At 34.8% G+C, this 21,146-nt stretch overlaps 1 protein-coding gene and 1 pseudogene across 1 annotated transcript; both read left to right on the plus strand.

Moving 5' to 3' along the window:
• Window positions 1-6,051: 6,051 nt before the first annotated feature.
• Window positions 6,052-9,245, plus strand: LOC116020578. The gene is made up of 3 exons (XM_031261048.1): window positions 6,052-8,327; window positions 8,413-8,518; window positions 8,592-9,245. Exons 1-3 carry the CDS (start codon window positions 6,052-6,054, stop codon window positions 9,243-9,245), a joined length of 3,036 nt encoding a protein of 1,011 aa, XP_031116908.1.
• A 136-nt stretch (window positions 9,246-9,381) lies between these two features.
• On the plus strand, window positions 9,382-12,705 carry LOC116020579 (annotated as a pseudogene).
• The last annotated feature ends 8,441 nt before the right edge of the window (window positions 12,706-21,146 follow it).

The raw sequence follows: 21,146 nt of genomic DNA on the forward strand, positions 1-21,146 counted from the left end.
TTCAAAGAAGCACATCAAGGGACTAAGAAATCAAAAAGATTTTCTAGACATATTCAATTGTTTGTTGAAACATACCGATACAGAGGCAGAGTTTGAGCTTTATTGGACAAGGTATGCTTTCATTAAACATTCTGTGTATTGGTGATGGTATTTATGTTTATTTAGTTATAGTATTCTGTGTATTATATTTTTCCCAATTGCTTGCAGTAGTATACAGAGTTGGCAATTCTCACCCATATTATATGTATTCTCTTGATATATTCTGAGTATTGTAGTGTTAGAGTATGTTTATTCTATTGATTCTGTGCTTTCATTCCCATGCCTTCATATCTGATAATACTTCCCTTATATTCTGTGTATTCAATTGAATGATCCTGTGTATTTGTATATGAGAGTCTGTGTATGCATTATAGTATATGAATAGGTGTAGTTAATATATATGTTATGGTATTCCAGGATGGTCACAACATACAAATGCCATAATAATTCTTGAATTGAAAAGCTATATCAATGTAGAGAAAAATGGTGCCCTGCATTTAACAAAGATTATTTTTCTGGTGGTATTTTATCTTCACAAAGGAGTGAAACCACAAATCACTCTATTTCTAGAAGGTTATCCAAGACTGCTGGGCTATGTGATTTCTATAGCTCCTTTGTTGGTGTTGTTTCGGAGTGGAGGAGTAGAGAGAACGGGGAAGATGTCCGGTGTTCCCAAGGTGTACCTACAATGGCTATGGATCACATTAAGATTCTTTCACACGCTAGGGATATTTATACGATTGAGATATATTACTTGTTCGGAGAGCAATTTTTAAAGGGGCATCATGCTATCAAGAGTGTGTTCAATTTGAAGGTGGTGTGTATAAGTACCACGTCTGGAGGCCGGAGGTTGATATTATTAGGCATGAAGTGATTTTTAACGTTAGAGAGTTAGATATTTGGTGCAGTTGCAAGCTGTTCACTGAAACCGGGATCTTCTGTTGTCACTGTTTATGCATTTTAAACGTGCATTGTGTGTCTGAAGTTCCAAATAAATATATTCTGAAGAGATGGACTAAAAGAGTTTTGGAAGACGAGAATGCTGGTATTATCCCCCCAGTGCTTTAAAGATCACTAGGAAATTTCAGTGCTTTAATGTTCCCTCTTCTGTTTGGACTTTAGAGATCACTAGGAAATTTCAGAAGTTGGTTGTTTATTGCCAAGAAAACAGCGAAGCACGCAAAATTTTTGAGCAAGCAGTGTTAGATGCCAAGAGAAAAGTTGAAGATGAGTATGGCCCTATTTTCTTCGAAGGTGAAGATTGTGATGTGGAATCGTCGAGCGGTGTTATAAAGGATCCATCAAACAGGCGGTTGGAAGGGTTACGCAATAGGAGGATGACTAGTGTGATTGAAAAGAAATACAAGAAAGCAAGGGGTCGAAAGCAGCTTGCTCATATAGCTGCATCTAAAACAAAATCAGTGGGGCAGTCTTAAGTTGAAGATGCTATTTCTAATATTGCTGGTAATGGATATCTGGTGCATCCAATGTCTGGAGGTTCAACTTTTTGTCATTTTAGGTCAAATGCAAACCAAGAGGACAATCAGAGTGTGTCTTAATGTCTGTAGGTTGATTTCTGAGTAGGTTTTTGCTTGTTAGTTTTGTTTTTTCAAGACATGCAGTTGTACTTTTTATACACAAAATTATTACAAGTAATACACAGACTATTTCCGCAAGATACACAGAATTATTTACCACAACAACAGAAACCATTTGGTGTTATTTCTTTATATTGCACTCTATAATACACAGAGTGATACTATGTAATACACAGAACAGTACTGCCGAATACACAGAATATGAATTGCACTCTGTAATATGTTTTTAGAGTTAGAAGACAGAGGTGGAAGCCAGGGTTTAACATTAGGTTTTAGGGTTTAGCACCCAGTACTATGTATACAGATATATTTTTGAATACACAGAGTTGAAGTCAATAATACACAGAATATTACTATGTAATACACAGAATATTATTATGTGTTATGGTTTTAGGGGTTAAGGTTTAGTCTTAGAGTTATGGGTTACCATTAACTGAATACACAGAAGGACAGCATGTAATACACATAATGTTACTGCGTAATACACAGAATATATAATTGAAGTCATTCTTAGAATAAATTTTGTAATCAACAGAATAAACTTAATAAATATGGCACCCTATAATATAAGATGTGACAAAAAGCTTTTTTTCATTTCAGAGTTAGAGTAATTTCCAAAATAAAGAACACATCTCAGATACTTGTTTCAATTTCAGTTTACAAAAATCATCATCTTTACAAACACGGTCACTTTGATTGTTTGTAGATTTCATTGGCTGCATTTGTCACCTCTGGTAGAAGGGTATTCCATTCTGACATGAGTATGGTTGCGGCATATTTAGCTCTCAGTGATGTGAGGAATGTATTCTGCAAAAAATAGAATGCAAAATTAATTAGATCTTCAGGGCCTCCAGTGAGTCCTGTATTCCAGTCTTCTATTGATGTGCCTGTGTAAGTCTGCATATGCCTCATCGAGTATATGGCACAGTGTACAGCATTTTCTTCATTTTGCCAAGGCAGCTGCATGTATTGCACTCTCATTGATTTTATCTTCTTTGCAAGTGCAATCTTCTTTGTTGCAAGATACTTAGTGAAGGCACACTACAAGAAAAATGCACATAGACAACATTGAAACGACAACAGTTTTTGACTAAAGTGTTGTCTTTTGTGTAAAAGACAACAATTTAGGACAAAACCGTTGTCTTTGACGCAACACTTTTATTAAAGACAACGGTTTTTACCGAACCGTTGTCTTTAGTATGTTGTCTTTGTGCATTCTATCAAAAGACAACACCGCAACAACAACGGTTTTTAAAAACCGTTGTCTATGTGCATTTTTTTTAAATAAAAGACAACGGTTTTATTTACCGTTGTCGTTGGTGTGTTGTCTTTAAGCGCACTTGAATACACAACACTAAAAAGACTATAGTTTTTATAAAACCGTTGTCTTTGCACAATTTTTTTAAAAAACGACAACGGTTTTATTTAACTGTTGTCGTTTGTGTGTTGTCTTTAAGAACACTTGAATAAACAACACTTCAACAACAACGGTTTATTAAAACCGTTGTCTTTGTGCACCCATTTTTATTTTTAGACAACAGTTGTATTTAACTGTTGTTGTTGGTGTGTTGTCTTTAAGCACACTTGAATAGACAACACTTCAACAACAACGGTTTATGAAAACCGTTGTGTTTGTGCACCCGTTTTTATTTTTAGACAACGGTTGTATAAACCGTTGTTGTCGGTGTGTTGTCTTTAAGCACATTTGAACAAACAACACTTCAACGACAACGGATTATTAAAACCGTTGTCTTTGTGCACCCGTTTTTATTTTTAGACAACGGTTGCGTTGTCTTTGTGCACCCGTTTTTATTTTTAGACAACGGTTGTATTTTCTTTGTGCACCCGTTTTTATTTTTAGACAACGGTTGTATTTAACCGTTGTTGTTGGTGTGTTGTCTTTAAGCACACTTGAATAGACAACACTTCAACGACAACGGTTTATTAAAATCGTTGTCTTTGTGCACCCGTTTTTATTTTTAGACAACGGTTGTATTTAACTGTTGTTGTCGGTGTGTTGTTTTTAAGCACACTTGAATAGACAACACTTCAACGACAACGGTGTATTAAAACTGTTGTCTTTGTGCACCCATTTTTTTTTTAGACAACGGTTGTATTTAACCGTTGTTGTTGGTGTGTTGTCTTTAAACACACTTGAATAGACAACACTTCAACGACAACGGTTTATTAAAATCGTTGTCTTTGTGCACCCGTTTTTATTTTTAGATCAAACAACAGTTGTATTTAACCGTTGTTGTCGGTGTGTTGTCTGTAAGTGCACTTGAATACATAACCCTACAAAGACAACGATTTTAACAACGGTGTTTGAAAACCGTTGTTTTTTTGAGTTTTTTTTTTTAAAAAAAAAGTTTTGAGTTTTTTTTTAAAAAAAGTTTTGAGTTTTTTTTTTTTTTTTTAAAGACGACGATTTTATTTAGTTGGTATGTTGTTATTAAACTTAAAACCGTTGTCTATGTGCATTTCGAGTTTTATGTAAAATGAATGGAAATTGTTACCAACAAGAATTGAACCCATAACCTTCCTTAAACCACATACACCTTTATCCACCAAGCAATTATATCAATTAAGTACTTAAGCGCTGCTTAATACATTTATTCCTTCAGTTGTCGGTAAGCTGTTTAAAACTTCGTGCAAAATATAAAAATAGAATTGAACCCCCAACCTCTAACATTACACACACAAACTTGACCACCAAGCCACTTCATCACTTTATTATTAAAAAGTTGCACCTAATATTTAAACCCAAACTTCCGGGCGGGCAGATTTACAAACTGGCTTCCGGCTGCGTGGCCATTCGGCCATGGCACCCCAGCGGGGCCGGGGGTGCTCCGTGGAGTGGCAACGACGCCCCAAGCAGGGCAGGCTCAACGATGGTTCACCAAGTCAAGTCTACACCCCTATTAATAATATCATTATTTTCCTATTCCGCTCAATATTGTTATGACATTGTTTTGCAATTAGCGGTTAGCGAATTGTGTTAGTGTATTGTTGTTTTCTTAATTGTTATGGGTATTAATTTTATAACTATTTAGAACATATTTGGGTACGAAGATTGCAATGGTCGTTAGTGTATGTGTTGTCAATATATTTAGATAATTATTATATTTTATCTACTTATACTTAACTAAAAAAAAAGACTTTTTATAAAAAAAAAGGGAAACCTTTATTATATGTTAAATGACTTATTATAAAAATAATAATAATAAAGACCTAATTATATGTTATAAGATTTTAAAAGAAATAAAAGTTAAAATAATTATATTTTAATTTTCTAAGACTTTGTTAAAAATTTTCCTTATTCTCTCTCAAATAAAAATTTTCCTTATTCCCTCTCAAATAAAAATTTTCCTTTTTCAATTCCCACCTTAACCTTACGTGACCTTCAGTTTTGGAAAAAAAAAACAAAAAAACGAAGAAGAAAGAAGAAGAAACTGCTTACGTACTTTGCTACTCTGCAAACCCCTCATCGTCGACAGCCGCCCTCCGCCGCCCCTCTCTCCGACAACTCGCCGTCCACAGCCTCTCTCAGCCGCAGCCCGTTCTCCACTGGCCAGTTCTCTCCGACAACGTCGCCCGACCTCCCCAAACTTCACTCAACCGCAGCTCACCCTCTGCCGGCCCTCTCTCCGACAGGCTGTCCGTCAACAACCAGCCGTTCACCGGTCAGTCGCAGCCAGCCCTCCACCTTCCTCACGCTTGGGATACTGTATAAGGTAAGTTTTAGTTTCTTGTAATATAATAGATGTTTTTGTTTTTGTAGAAAAAATTTCCATAGATTTTTCTTATTTTTTTTGTAAACAAAAATTCCAGTAAGTTATGAATTGATTTGTTTGCTTGTTTTTTTATTTTTTTAACTTCCATAGGTTTTTCTTATTTCCATTTGTTTTTAAACCTGCTTGTTTGTTTGTTTCCAGTAGTAATATAAAACAGTAGTGTTTGTTTGTTTTTTTTATGCATATATTTACTCTTCACTTAGAGCAGTAATATAAATCTGTACATATATATGAATTGTGATGTACTTACAAAAGCCATGAGAGTTTGGTTTAATATAACTCAAATCAGTGTATAGGGCAAAGCTACTACACATTAAACAAACCTTCTTCATTAAAGATTAAAAAAAATTAGAGTTTGGTTTCAAAATAATACTGGAACTTATTTTTCTTGTTACTTGAATTTTTTTGTAGCATTGATTTATAAATATAAACAATGGACAAAGAATGGATGTCAAAAGATAGATTATCTTATGAATATGAAGTTGGAGTAGAATCTTTTTTGCAATTTGCAAAAAAAAAATGTCGTTGATCCTAATTCAATATCATGCCCATGTGCAATATGTGGCAACCTAAGGAGGCAAACTCTTCACACCATTAGGGCACACTTGTTCCTTAATGGCATGGATGCTACGTATGTGTCATGGATATGGCATGGGGAGGAGGCCACGTTAAACAACTCACTAGATGATAATGATCAACTTAGGGAAGAGGAGCATAAGTTTGTTGATGAAGACCCTATAGATATGGTAAATGCTGCTTATGATGAATATGTTGAGGATCCCAACAAATTCTGTAAATTACTTGAAGATGCAGAGAAACCGTTATACCCTGGATCTACTACGTTTACAAAATTATCAGCACTAGTGAAGTTATATAACTTGAAGGAAAAATATAGTTGGAGTGACACAAGTTTTACCGACCTTCTAGATTTGTTTGCAAAAATGCTTCCAATTGGCAATGAGTTACCTTCTTCTTTATATGAGGCAAAGAGAAGCTTAGTTGCATTGGGAATGGACTATGAGAAAATACATGCGTGTCCCAATGACTGTATCTTATATCGGAAGGAGAATGCAAATTGTACTAATTGCCCTACTTGTGGAACTTCAAGGTGGAAGATGTGCAAGAATTCTAAGGTATCTATAGGAGTTCCTGCAAAGGTGTTATGGTATTTTCCACCTATACCAAGATTTCAAAGAATGTTTCGAAATAAGGATATATCTAAGGAGTTAACTTGGCATGTTGATAATAAAGTTTGTGATGGTTACTTGCGTCATCCAGCTGATGCACCTTGTTGGAGAACAATAGATCATATGTGGCCAGATTTTGCTTCTGAGCCAAGGAATCTTAGATTGGCCTTATCTGCAGACGGGATAAATCCACATAGTGTACTGAGTTCTACATATAGTTGTTGGCCAGTTATCATGATTACATATAATCTTCCTCCTTGGATGTGTATGAAGCGAAAATTCATGATGCTTAGTTTGCTAATCTCTGGTCCTAAACAACCCGGGAATGACATTGATGTTTATTTGGCACCTTTGATTGATGATCTGAAAGTCTTGTGGGAAGAAGGTATACAAGCATACGATGCATACCGACAAGAAAGATTTGTCCTTAAAGCTGTTTTACTATGGACGATCAATGATTTCCCAGCATATGGGAACTTAGCAGGTTGCACTGTCAAAGGATATCATGCATGTCCTATTTGTGGTGAGAATACATATGCCAAGAGGTTGAAGCATAGCAGGAAAATGTCATTCACTGGGCATAGAAGATTTTTATGTAAAACTCATCCTTATCGAAGGCAAAAGAAGGCATTTGATGGGAAGCAAGAATTCAACTTAGCCCCAAAACCATTGAGTGGCCATGATATTCTCAAAAGAATTGAGGGGATCAATTGTCGTTGGGGAAAAATTAGTGGCAAGCTAAAAGCTGAAAGACAAGATAGTCAATCATGTTGGAAAAAGAAATCAATTTTCTTTGAGCTTGAGTATTGGAAGCATTTGCATGTCCGGCATGTCCTTGACGTCATGCACATTGAGAAAAATGTGTGTGAAAGTATTATTGGCACATTACTTGACATCCCAGGAAAAACCAAAGACGGGGTAGCTGCCCGATTAGACCTTGTGGAAATGAATGTAAGAATGGAGTTGGCACCAAAGCAAGGGGAAAAGAAAACCTTTTTGCCACCTGCTTGTTATACACTCAGCAAAGATGAGAAAAAGAAAGTTTGTAACTCTTTGTTACATATGAAAGTCCCAACAGGCTATTCATCTAATGTGAAAAACCTTGTCAATGTGAATGAGTTAAAACTTGTTGGTCTTAAGTCTCACGATTGTCACACTTTCATGCAACAGTTACTTCCAATTGCTATTCGAGGTGTGTTGCCCAAACATGTAAGGTATGCTATCACTCGGTTGTGCTTCTTCTTTAATGTCATATGTAGCAAAGTGATAGATGCCTCAAAGTTAGATGCGCTACAAGAAGAGATTGTGACAACGTTGTGTTTGCTTGAGAAGTACTTTCCTCCTTCATTTTTTGATATCATGGTTCATTTAACTGTTCACCTTGTGAGGGAGGTCAAATTGTGTGGACCAGTGTGGTATAGATGGATGTACCCATTTGAAAGATATATGAAAATCTTGAAAGGGTATGTGCGAAATCGCAATCGGCCTGAAGGTTGTATAGCCGAGTGTTATATTTCTGAAGAAGCGGTGGAATTTTGCTCAGAGTATTTGTCTAATGTTCAAACAATTGGAATCTCATCAAAACATTATGAAGTGGAGCGTACCCGACCTTTATCAGGTGCTCAAATGCACTCCATTAGCCAAGAGGAGTGGGAACAATCACATCGTTACATTTTGGCAAATGATGTTGAAATAGACCAATATGCCAAGTAATTTTTCCAACTCCTTTAAAACTTCTAATGTATTGGCTATATTGTTGTGGTTAAGTAACTTTTGTCAAATATTGTTTTTTAGGGAACACAAGGCACATTTGAAGGCAACATTGCGTGGTAAAGTTAGGACAGAGAAGGGGTTACTTGATGAGCATAACCGAACATTTATTAATTGGTTACGTGATTGTGTAAGTTCATAACTTTTACTAGTGTATTAAATGTAAATATCATATAATAATTTTAAAATATGATCATTTATAGGTTGGAAGAGCAATAAATGATTCCACCCATGAAATATCTGAAAGAGTAAAGTGGTTGGCACATGGGCCTCGCAACCAAGTGTTAAAGTACTCTGGTTATTTAATTGAAGGAGTTACTTATCATACCAAAGAACGTGATACTTTGCGAGCTGTCCAAAACTCAGGAGTAAGCTTAGTTGCAAAGATAATGCAGGTTGCTAGTGCGAAGGATAAGAATCCCATTGAGTCAGATATGGTATTTTATGGAGTTATTGATGAAATATGGGAGCTTGATTATCATAGCTTTCGAGTTCCTGTGTTCAAATGCAATTGGGTTGAGAATAACAATGGTATTAAAGTAGATGATCTTGGTTTCACATTAGTAAACCTTAATAAGATTGGGTTCAAATCTGATTCTTTTATCTTGGGGAGTCAAGCCAGACAAGTATTTTATATTCAAGACCCTCAAGATCCTAGATGGTCTGTCGTGCTTGCAACTCCTAATCGGGATTACTTTGAATATCTCGATGGGGATGAGATGGATGAAACAATAATCCATCATCAATGTTTTGCGAAAGGGATGCCATCTTTGAATGTTGACGATAAAGATGAGAGTGAACCGCCATGCATTCGAGAAGATTGTGATGGGACTTGGGTTGAGAATGTGAACTCTTAGTTAGTGTATACATACTTTTTTAAACTTTATATTTCTCATTTCAATATGTATGTGTTCTTTACTTTGTTAATTAACTTTTCTATGACTTGTAATCATTTTGTTTATAATTTTTGTGATTAAAAGGTTTGCGGGCTCTATGGCGGGTCGTAAAAAGCAAAAAACTCAACATGATGATGAGGAGGAACAAAAGGCAAACGAAGTTGATGATAGTAACACAATGTCAGGTTCTCAGGATACCCAATCAACTAAGAGTACTCGAGGTCGTACCCAAATGCATAAGCTTGCTATGCAAAGGGCACAAGGAGTAAAGAAAGTGGTAGAGTTTAATGATTTGGGACAACCAATTGGACAAATTGCTGCAGAAATGCAAAGTTACATTGGTGTCCTTGCAAGAGAAAAGGTGAAGGTGAATTATAAGACATGGAAACATGTGCCGGAAGATATTAAAGAAAAGATATGGGAGGCTGTTAATGTAAGCAAATTATTATTCTTTTACTTATATTAATTGCAATATTTAACTTATTAGTCTTTTGAATTTTTCAAATGTATTTTCTTTGTAGTTGACCTTTATTGTTCCGCCACAATTCAAGAAATCTTGCTTGAGCTCAGCAAATGACAAATGGCGGCAATATAAAACACATCTCACAAATAACTTTATATGGAATAGACGTAACGATGAAGAAAACTTACATAAACCACCTGTGGGATCTGGTATTACGGGAGATGAATGGAGTCAATTTGTGATTACTCGCATGTCCGACGACTTCAAGGTAAATTCAAAACTAGAAGTGTTTACGTATTAAAGTTGTATATTATTGTGAAGGCTAATGCTAATTTGAGTTTTGATCATGTTTGTCTTAGAAACTAAGCGAGCAACAAAAAGAAAGAAGAAAGCAAAACATATATCCACATAGAATTGCTCGTAAAGGATATGCACGTCTTGCTAGTGAACTTGTAAGTAATTATTATTACATCAACTCATTTTCACCACAAGTTTGAGAAACAAATTGATAAATCTTCTTGCTTGTAGTCAACTGAATTGTGTGATGATGAGGAGGTTAATAGAGCTATACTTTGGAAGAAGGGAAGAACTAGTAAGCAAGGAGAAATTCAAGGCGATGTATTGAAAGCAACGTTTTCTAAGATTGTAAGCAAAACCTTTACTTAGCTTGTTTATCCTCTTTATTTATTTTGAATGATTGTAGTTATCATGGTAATTTGTGATGCATTACAGGATGCATATATTCAACAAAAGAAAGAAGGTTTGCTCAAGTTACAAGGACCAAAAGAAGACATCCTTACTAAGGCACTTGAATCTATAGAGCATGGAGGTCGTGTGAGGGGTATAGGAGGACATGTTAATCCATCAACATATTTTAGAGTTGGTAGAGGGAAGTTGTCTACTAATGAGGAAAATTTTCTTCTAAGGCAACAAGCAAAGTTTGAAGATAGAATAGCTAAGTTAGAGACTTTGGTACTTAAAAATGTAGGCATTGATGATATTGAAGAAAAATGTAGTTGTAATGCCAAGGGTGCCAAGAGTTATGTCAAGAGTGAAGAAGAAATTGAAATTTTTAAAAAATTGGATTTCGATGATGATGATGATGAGCTGATGTTTATTGAGAAAGATGATGCTTTGGAGGTAAATATTAAATTATGGTTGCAATATACTATTACAAACTTAGTATATTTTCTCATAAAAATGTAATTTTTTAGGGGAAAAAGGTGGCTTTGACTTTGGAAGAGGAGACTGATGACATTGTTGCATATGGTACAATCATATCAATCAATTGCAACATGTTGACCATTGATTGCATGTGTGTTGCCATTGATCAAGCAGTTGCTATAGATGCTCCTTTGCTATTTCCACTGTCAAGTTCATGTCAACATGTTGGTGATGCAGTGGGATCTCATGTGAATTGGCCTACACGTTTTATAAAAGTGCAACATAAGGTAAATTACATTATATATATATAATAAACAATAATAATCATCTAATATATGTATATTTATTTAACTAATATGTGTATATTTACAATTTTGTATTAGAAACAATGCAAGAAGAAATCTGACAACCATGGGCAAAAGCTTGAGTTGAACTCATCAAGTATGCCCAACCATGGGCAAAAGCTTGAGTTGAACTCATCAAGTATGCCTAAGTCGTTACAAAAGCTTGAGTTGAACTCATCAAGTATGCCTAAGTCGTTATGGCTGCTTGAGTTGAACTCATCAAGTATGCCTAAGTCGTTATGGCTTTTGTATTGTTATTACAAGCGTGCTCTTGATGATGGAGATACTATAAAAGTAATTATAGATTTTAATGTTTTTGGAGAAACATGCACTCTCTATGTTAATGTAGAAGATGTTACTCCCTTTTGTCAATTGATGCCAATATCATACACATGTATTGGTGTGTACATATGGTATGATTTCATATATTTAATATTTTTACTCAATTTGATATATGTACTTTAACTTATGATTTGTTATACTAATTAAGTTTTCATTCAAATGTTAGGTATTTGTATAAAAAGATGATGGATGAGAACAAGCTTGACAAATTTAGATTTGTGCACCCATATAATGTAGGGCATTTGCCAACGACAAAAACGGATGCAAAGTTTCTTGAAAAATAATTGGAAAACAGGGCACGAGTCATAGCAGACAGGCTTTTAAACACAACACCTAATACAACAGTTTTGGTGCCATGTAATATAGGGTAAGAATATTGGTTACAATGATACTTGCTTTCAATTGCATATTATATTGTATTAACGAATTATATAATTTAATTATGTGTTTGTGCATAGTTTCCATTGGATTCTTACAGTTATCAACATCAATAAGGATATTGTCTATATGTTGGACCCTCTTGGCCCTCGCCTTCGCAATGATGATTGGAAACATGTTGTAGATATGTAAGAATTTTTTAAAATTTCTTCAATTTATTTTTGCAAGATTAATATTACATTATCTTAATAATCAATTTTTATGAATATATGCAGGGCTATGAAAATGTTTCATGCGGTCGGGAATGGAAAGAAAGGGCGAAGTAAAACTTCTTGGGAAATTGTCAAGGTAATTTAAGATACTTAACTAAGTATATATAAGTGTTTGTATATCTACATATCTAGATAAATTGTTAATGTACAAATATTATTGAACATGTATAGGCTCCTCGTCAACCGGATAATAATCAATGTGGTTTCTATGTCATGGCTTACATGAGAACTTTAATTGAGCATATGCCAGACATTGATGACAAAGAATCTGTTCAAGCACTAGTAAGATGATGTCAATTAATTTTATAAAACTCTCATATTGTGGTTATGCTGAGTACTTGTATATTTACTAACCATATACTTTTAACATGTAGTTCCAAAAAGCTGATTACAACCAAACCGATATTGATCTAGTGCGTTCTGAATGGACAGATTCTGTATCAAGTTATATACAATAGATATTCTGAATGGGCAGATTCTGTATCAAGTTATATACAATAGATATTCTGAATGGGCAGGTTCTTGTGTGTTTTGAACATTGTGAACATTGTGTATTTTCAACATTATTGTGAACATTGTGTATTTTGAACATTATTATGAACATTGTGTATTTTGAACTTTATTATGTTATGGTGCTTACAGGTTAAAAACAACGGATTAAAATCGTTGTCTATGAATGTGAGAAAAATGGTTTTAAACGTTGTCTTTGATATATAAGACAACGGTTAAAAGACAACGCTTAAATTCCGTTGTCTATTGGCTGGACTTTCAAAAACGCTTCTATTAACAACACAAAATAGACAACGGCTAAAAATCGTTGTCTTTGCTCAGGACTTACAACAACACCAGTTTTAACAACACTCAATAGACATCGGTTAAAAACCGTTGTCTTTTCTAGAAAAGACAACGGTTAAAAATCGTTGTCATTGCTCGGGATTTACAACAACATTAGTTTCAACAACACTCAAATAGACAACGGTTTTTAACCGTTGTCTTTGCTCGGGACCTACAACAACACCGGCTTTAACAACACTCAAATAGACAATAGTTTTTAACCGTTGTCTTTTCTAAAATAGACAACGGTTAGAAATCGTTGTCTTTGCTCGGGACCTACAACAACACCGGCTTCAACAACACTCCAATAGACAACGGTTTTTAACCGTTGTCGTTTCTAAAATAGACAACGGTTAAAAACCGTTGTCTTTGCTCGGGACCTACAACAACACCGGCTTCAACAACATTCAAATAGACAACGGTTTTTAACCGTTGTCGTTTCTAAAATAGACAACGGTTAAAAACCTTTGTTTTTGCTCGGGACCTACAACAACACCGGCTTCAACAACACTCAAATAGACAATGGTTTTTAACCGTTGTCTTTTCTAAAATAGACAACGGTTAAAAACCGTTGTCTTTGCTCAGGACCTACAACAACACCGGCTTCAACAACACTCCAATAGACAACGGTTAAAAACCGTTGTCTTTCCTAGAAAAGACCGTTGTCTATGTGCGTGACTTTCAACAACACCGGCTTCAACAACACTCAATAGACAACGGTCTGAAAACCGTTGTCATTTCTTGAAAAGACAACGGTTAAAAACCGTTGTCTTTGTGCGGCACTTACAACAACACCGGCTTCAACAACAGAAAGTTTACCTCAAAGACAACGGTTTTTACCCGTTGTCTATGTGCATTTTTCTTGTAGTGGCAATTAACTGTAGAATATCGATATAGTTGTGTGTAATTAGTATGCCAGAATACACAGAATCACAGCATGTAATACACAGAATATGTAGTCTAAGTCCTATACAGAATATACTTTGTAATATACAGAATACACAGACTCACTCAGTAAGATACACAGAATTTAATAGAGATAAGATTTCTTACTAGTTTTTCCAGACAACCTTCATACTTGTCTTGTGCTTTAATTCCTTCAGGAATAGGCCTGTTGTCAATTATTTGAAGTCTTGATGTCAAGAAATTAAAGCACAACAAGTAGAAATGTTGGTGCCAGAGGATACTGAAGAATACCTGTTAAGAGTAGTCAGAAAAAACAAATCAATTTGTGTTATATGGACAATTCAAATGAATAATATACAGAATTTAAATAATTAAGGTATAGTTATTTTGTACTTACAAGGCTGGCATCACTTATATCAAGAGAAATTGATTCTAGTTGGTGATCAATTGCTCCGCAGAATTCTTTCAAAATGGCCTTTGAGGCAGCACTTTTACTATTCTGCAAATTTGTTGCACTTTCCAACGTCATCTGCAAAAATTTGTTTTTTTTTGTTATACAATGCATTGGTATGAATAAAGGAAAGAAAAAAAATAAAAGTTTAGAGTAAAATGTTTACTTACAAAAACAATTTATGAGAAGAAAACCCTTTTTGGCTTGTCAATTGATCTTCTCATGTCCAGTAAACTCATCAGTTGGCACCAAATTTGCACAATGTTGGTAGATACATAACCGGATGCCAATGACATGAAATCGTCCCGGTTAGCGACCAAATTGTTTCCTATATAAAGCATATCACTACACAAAGTAAAATATAGATTAATCATAAGGAAATAACATGTTAAGTAATATGATGTATGTCTAGTAAAAGTTATCAAAATGGAACTTACTTCATTGAATATTGACCACCACAAGACAAGAATGCGTAGTCTGAAAAGATTTTTTGTTTAGCTGAAATGTTTGTCAGCTTTGTTCTGTTTTGTGCCCAATATGGTGAGCGTAAGGCCAGAGGAAGTTGTTTCAACTTTCTTTGTGGTCTTTTCTTTGTGTGGACATCTTCAATATCCTCTTCAGACTCTGCAAGGATGCTGTGTATACACAGAAATATAATAGTCAGTACACAGAATGATAGCATGTATACACAAAATACTACCATGTAATACACAGAATATATAGTCTAAGTGAATTACAGAATAAAAATTTTAATATACAGAATACACAGAATGAAATGTTAGAATACACAGACTCACTCAATAAGATACACAGAATATAAGCACAAATATTAGTAAATTATAAAGTGTTATAAGCATAGGTGTATACCTTTCAAATTCAATTTCAGCTGGTGTTTTTGGTGTTGTAGCAAATGGTGTTGTTGGTGTTTCTGTTAGTATGTTGTAGTAGATGGTATTGAAGCAGATGGGGCTACTTGTTGTTGCTCTGTAGGCACCCTAGAAATATTTTCAACCAATGATTCCAACATGGTTGCTCTCTCGGGAGATTTTGGAGACGCTGTTGCTTTTCTTTGTTGTTCTCTCTGTGTTGGTGGTGGTGGGGTCTTCTCCAGTGAAGGCTGAGCTGATTTTCCTCTTTGTGATCGCCTTCTTGGGGATGGGGTTGCTGTTGTTTGTGCATGCGATGTTGCTGCTGGTGATTTTGTTGTTGTTGCTGCTGCATGTGGTTCTGTTGTTGCTGGTGCTGCTGCATGTGATGCTGCTGCTGGTGCTGTTGGTTCTGCTGGTGATGTTGTTGCTGCTTGTGGATTTTCAAAATGTGGTGGTGATGGTGTCGGAGTTAACAGCTGGAAAGAAGGTGCATTGATCTCAAGAGAGATGTTCCTCATGGTTGCATAGAAGGCAGCTTCAAGTTCAGTGGCTGCCGCTAAGAAGCTTGGCTCGTTGAAGACATCATCATCCTTTAGCAGGCTCTCGGGTGGGACCGGTGGGGTTGGATTTGGACTTGGTGTTGGATTGACAGTGTGGGAGAAGTTGACAAAAGTGTTCTTTATGATTTCAGCTGCTGAATTGTTGGTTCCAATTCCTGCCATGACTTCTCCAAACTCTGCAATACTGGAAGTCATTTTCTTCAGTGAGTCAGTGACTCGTTGCACAGTTTCAGACTCAATTGGTTTATGAGTCACTTCCTCCTTAGGCATTGGCCTTCTATCAATCATCTTTCCTCTACCATACTTCCCTGGCTTCCTATGCATTGCAAGCGTTGCTTTAATGTCTTTTGTTGTCCATTCTCTAATGGTTGGAGGGTTCTGTGTGAGAACAAGCCCCCTGATCTGGACTCGATCAAGGTAAGAAAGATTCAAAGAATAAAAAAAAACAAAGATTAGAACAAACACTTAGTGGTTATGATCTAGGACTTATGGTTTAGTATTTTGGACTATGCTGTAATACCCCGTATTTTATTAACATTATCCTAAGGCGTTGACATTCCTAAGTTATGATCTTCAGATATTTCGAAAGAATTTTTATAAGTAAGTATAGTTGTTATTAAGCTGCGATCGTATGTGCCGGTCACGAACCGTAAAATTTTTGGGGGACGAATTTTCAGCTCGGATTTCTTTGGAAATGGATGATTAGGCATATATGACTAAGTATGAACTTCCTGCTTAGTTAAGTTGAAATTGGATGAGCTATAAGGGTCGAAATTTATTTCTAATCGTACTTCGCGAAATTTCGCAGTGTACTGAACCTAGCCCATTTTGGGAGCTTTTGACTGGAATAAAATTTTGGTGTCGGAAATTATTCTTTCTGGATTATTTTCCACCGAAACTTTATCTGTTTGGACCACAACTGATATGTTGTGGAGATATTTTATTAATATTATTATTATATATAATTGCATAAGCATCCCACATATTATATTTTATTATTATAATTATTATTATTATTATTATTATTGTTATTATTATTATTATTATTATTAAATATATTATTACGTATATGTATATATGTACATATATACATATATATATAGTTTAAACACACACACATCACACGTGTATATATATACATATATATATAGTTTAAACACACACACATCACACGTGTATATATATACATATATATATAGTTTAAACACACACACATCACACGTGTATATATATACATATATATATAGTTTAAACACACACACATCACACGTGTATATATATACATATATATATAGTTTAAACACACACACATCACACGTGTATATATATACATATATACGTGTAATATTATTATTACACTTGTGAAAATATTGACAAGAAACTAAGACAGATTTCTGGCTGTAACTTCCGAGAATTTCTGGGAAAAATCAGTAAAGTATTTTGATCCAATTTTTTTTAGACATGTAGTTCTATAAGTCTAGAACCTGCATATAAAATTTCATAATGATTGGAGTAGTGGAAGTATGGTTTTCGGAATTTTTCCCAAAACTGGTCCAGAGAGCAGAAAATCCAGACAGCACACTACCAAGGGTAAAAATGTAATTTTCTGTGTTAATTCGTGAACCTAGGTGACCAAAACTTTTTATGAACATCAAGTACTATAAGTTGGGGTTCTACCATAAAAATTTCAAGTGAAAAAGAGTTCGGGAACTATCTTTACCGGCTCAATCTTTCAGACTGCGCTAGCTGAAATTTTCTTATAAGGAAGTAGTATTATGTATATGAAACCTATGTATATACGTGTAGTATATATATTTATGTGTGTATTATGTATATATATATATATATATATATATATATATACACGTGTGATGTGTGTGTGTTTAAACTATATATATATGTATATATGTACATATATGAGTATATATGTATAATTAAATGAAGGTTGTATCTCTATATATATAGTATGTGTAGTGTAACATATATATGTATATATATAAGTAATATATACATATTATATATGGTATGAGGTGGTTGTTAATGTGCCTAAATATTTAAGTTAAGCATGCTATGTATATTATAATGTGTGTGTAATGTATGTACAAAATGCTGTATTATGTATATTATAAAGCATGTATGTGCAGTGTATATATACTTAACGTGTATATATATACATATAGTATGTGTACTTTATGTGAATATGCATAAATGTGGGAAATGTTATGATTGAATGCATATATACATATGTGTGGTGATGATGGAAAATGTTTTGAGAAACAAGACTTTGAACTATTTTGAGAATGGTGATCGATTTAAAAAGGGGGACTTGATTTCGTGGAACATGTCCAAAAAAAGTGATTTTGACTCAAGGAGGATGAGAAAGGAAGGAAAATGGTTTTCAAACCCTTGGTTTCTAGTAAAGTTGAGGAGGACCTTGATTAGCCTTCGGGTGGCTTAAAGTGCCCTTGCCCAAGGTTGTTGTATGTAGTATGATCATTCATACTAAAGGTGCGAAGTCTATTCGCCGGGTACTATATAACTCGTTTGGATGAGGTATTCCTGCGGGGGTGTGCACACTTAAAGTATAGTTACTCTGAGAAGTCCGGGTAGGTGTCGTTTTTATGGACCTAGTAGGGCCAACTAGGGATCATTTTAACGAACCTTACGTCCAGGGGATCAGTGTTAGACCGGGTGATGACCACTGAACCCGAGTTCGATGATCCAAGTGGTCAGGGAAGGAGTTAAGTGAATACTCCAAAGGCCTCACACTTTCTATAAAGAAACTAAGTGGAAATTTTGTATGAAAATGTAGTTACGCTGTAGCTACGGAAAGGAGATGGTGAAAAGTGAGGAGAATGTCCTTTGAGGAAAGATTTTTCAAAGAATATGTTTGAAAACAAATATGGGATTTGTGTTTTCCCTTTTTCTGCTTATATGCTTAAATGTTTAGCATTATATGATCTGAGTAGGCAAATGACTATTATATGACCTCGTCTAGAGGGAAAATGATTAAGATGATATTGAAATTGTTGCCTATTATGTGTATAAATTGCTATTCGTAAAGGTTGCAGGTAGAACCTCGGCCGATGAGTAAGGATAGGGTGTTGATGTAATCAAGTTTTACAAAACCTTTATTTAGTTTTGGATAACCCATGGATATCCTTACTTAGCCGTCGTGCTAACTGCACTTCAATGTGTTTCTTATCAGTTGCAGATTAGTGTGGGCCCCTGTAGCCGATGAGCTCGGAATAGAAGGGAAGTACAGGTTGAGGTCTACTCTTTGATGTAGACAGGGATTGTTATTAATGTTGTAAGTTTAGCCTGTGCACTTAGAGTGGAGTTTGTCAAAGAGGTGATAGAATTCACTCTAGGTGTGGCGGTAGCACCCGGTTTTCTGTTGATATGATGTAAGCTTCCGCAGCGTTTTATTACGGATTTTGTAATAAATGTAAGAGTTGAAAATTGGGGTGTTACAAAGTGGTATCAGAGCTCAAGGTTGAGATTTAGGTTTGAACTTTAAGTTTGAATCTTTGGGGAATAGTAGTAGTCTTTTGAAACCATAGATGATAAGAAGGATGTTTCGGGGACGAAACTCTTTTTAAGGAGGGTAGAGTGTAATACCCCGTATTTTATTAACATTATCCTAAGGCGTTGACATTCCTAAGTTATGATCTTCAGATATTTCGAAAGAATTTTTATAAGTAAGTATAGTTGTTATTAAGCTGCGATCGTATGTGCCGGTCACGAACCGTAAAATTTTTGGGGGACGAATTTTCAGCTCGGATTTCTTTGGAAATGGATGATTAGGCATATATGACTAAGTATGAACTTCCTGCTTAGTTAAGTTGAAATTGGATGAGCTATAAGGGTCGAAATTTATTTCTGATCGTACTTCGCGAAATTTCGCAGTGTACTGAACCTAGCCCATTTTGGGAGCTTTTGACTGGAATAAAATTTTGGTGTCGGAAATTATTCTTTCTGGATTATTTTCTACCGAAACTTTATCTGTTTGGACCACAACTGATATGTTGTGGAGATATTTTATTATTTTATTATTTTTTTTCCTAAAGCTTATCCCATAAGTTGGGATTAAATATAAAAGGAATTTTTTTTCCCTTTTCTTCCCCAAATGCCAAAAAGAGAGAGAGAGAGGTGTGATCATCTTCCACCATTTTTTCTTCCAAAGTTCCATAGCCAAATCCTTCTAAACTTCCAATTTATTCGGTAAGTTTTCGATATTATTCGGTAGAAAGCTTTGTAATCCTTCCTAGGTTATGAATCTATGTTTAATTTCTTGATACATGATGTTATGGTGTTGATTTTGAACCTAGGTTTTAAGGTGAAAATTGGGGAAAGGATCCAAAATTGCTTCCTAAGGTGTTAGAAATCCTTTACAAGGTAAGGAATTCCTTTATTTGGTTGAGGTTATTTGAAACTAGATAATTGATAGTGAATGATGAGATTAGGGGTTTTATGAATATGTTTCTATACATGATAATGGCTGAAAATGCATGTACATATCATATTTATGCCCATATATGCTTATAGTTGTGAAAATAGTGAAAGGAAAAATCAGGGTAGATTCTGGCAGTAACTTCCGTGATTTTCTGGGAAAAATCAGTAAAGTATTTTGATCCAATTTTTTTTAGACATGTAGTTCTATAAGTCTAGAAGCTACCATAAAAATTTCATAATTTTTGGAGTAGTATAAGTGTGGTTTCAAAATCATTTTCCAAAACTGGTCCAGAGAGCAGAAAATCCGGACAGCACACTGCCAAGGGTAAAAATGTAATTTTCTGTGTTAATTCGTGAACCTAGGTGACCAAAACTTTTTATGAACATCAAGTACTATGAGTTAGGGTTCTACCATAAAAATTTCAAGTGAAAAAGAGTTCGGGAACTATCTTTACCGGCTCAATCTTTCAGACTGCGCTAGCTGAAATTTTCTTATAAGGAAGTGGTATTATGTATATGAAACCTATGTATATACGTGTAGTATATATATTTATGTGTGTATTATGTATATATATATATATATACACGTGTGATGTGTGTGTGTTTAAACTATATATATATATATATATGTACATATATGAGTATATATGTATAATTAAATGAAGGTTGTATCTCTATATATATAGTATGTGTAGTGTAACATATATATGTATATATATAAGTAATATATACATATTATATATGGTATGAGGTGGTTGTTAATGTGCCTAAATATTTAAGTTAAGCATGCTATGTATATTATAATGTGTGTGTAATGTATGTAC

This window comes from Ipomoea triloba, chromosome 5 (genome assembly GCF_003576645.1).
Source record: "Ipomoea triloba cultivar NCNSP0323 chromosome 5, ASM357664v1".
Taxonomy (NCBI): Eukaryota; Viridiplantae; Streptophyta; class Magnoliopsida; order Solanales; family Convolvulaceae; genus Ipomoea; species Ipomoea triloba.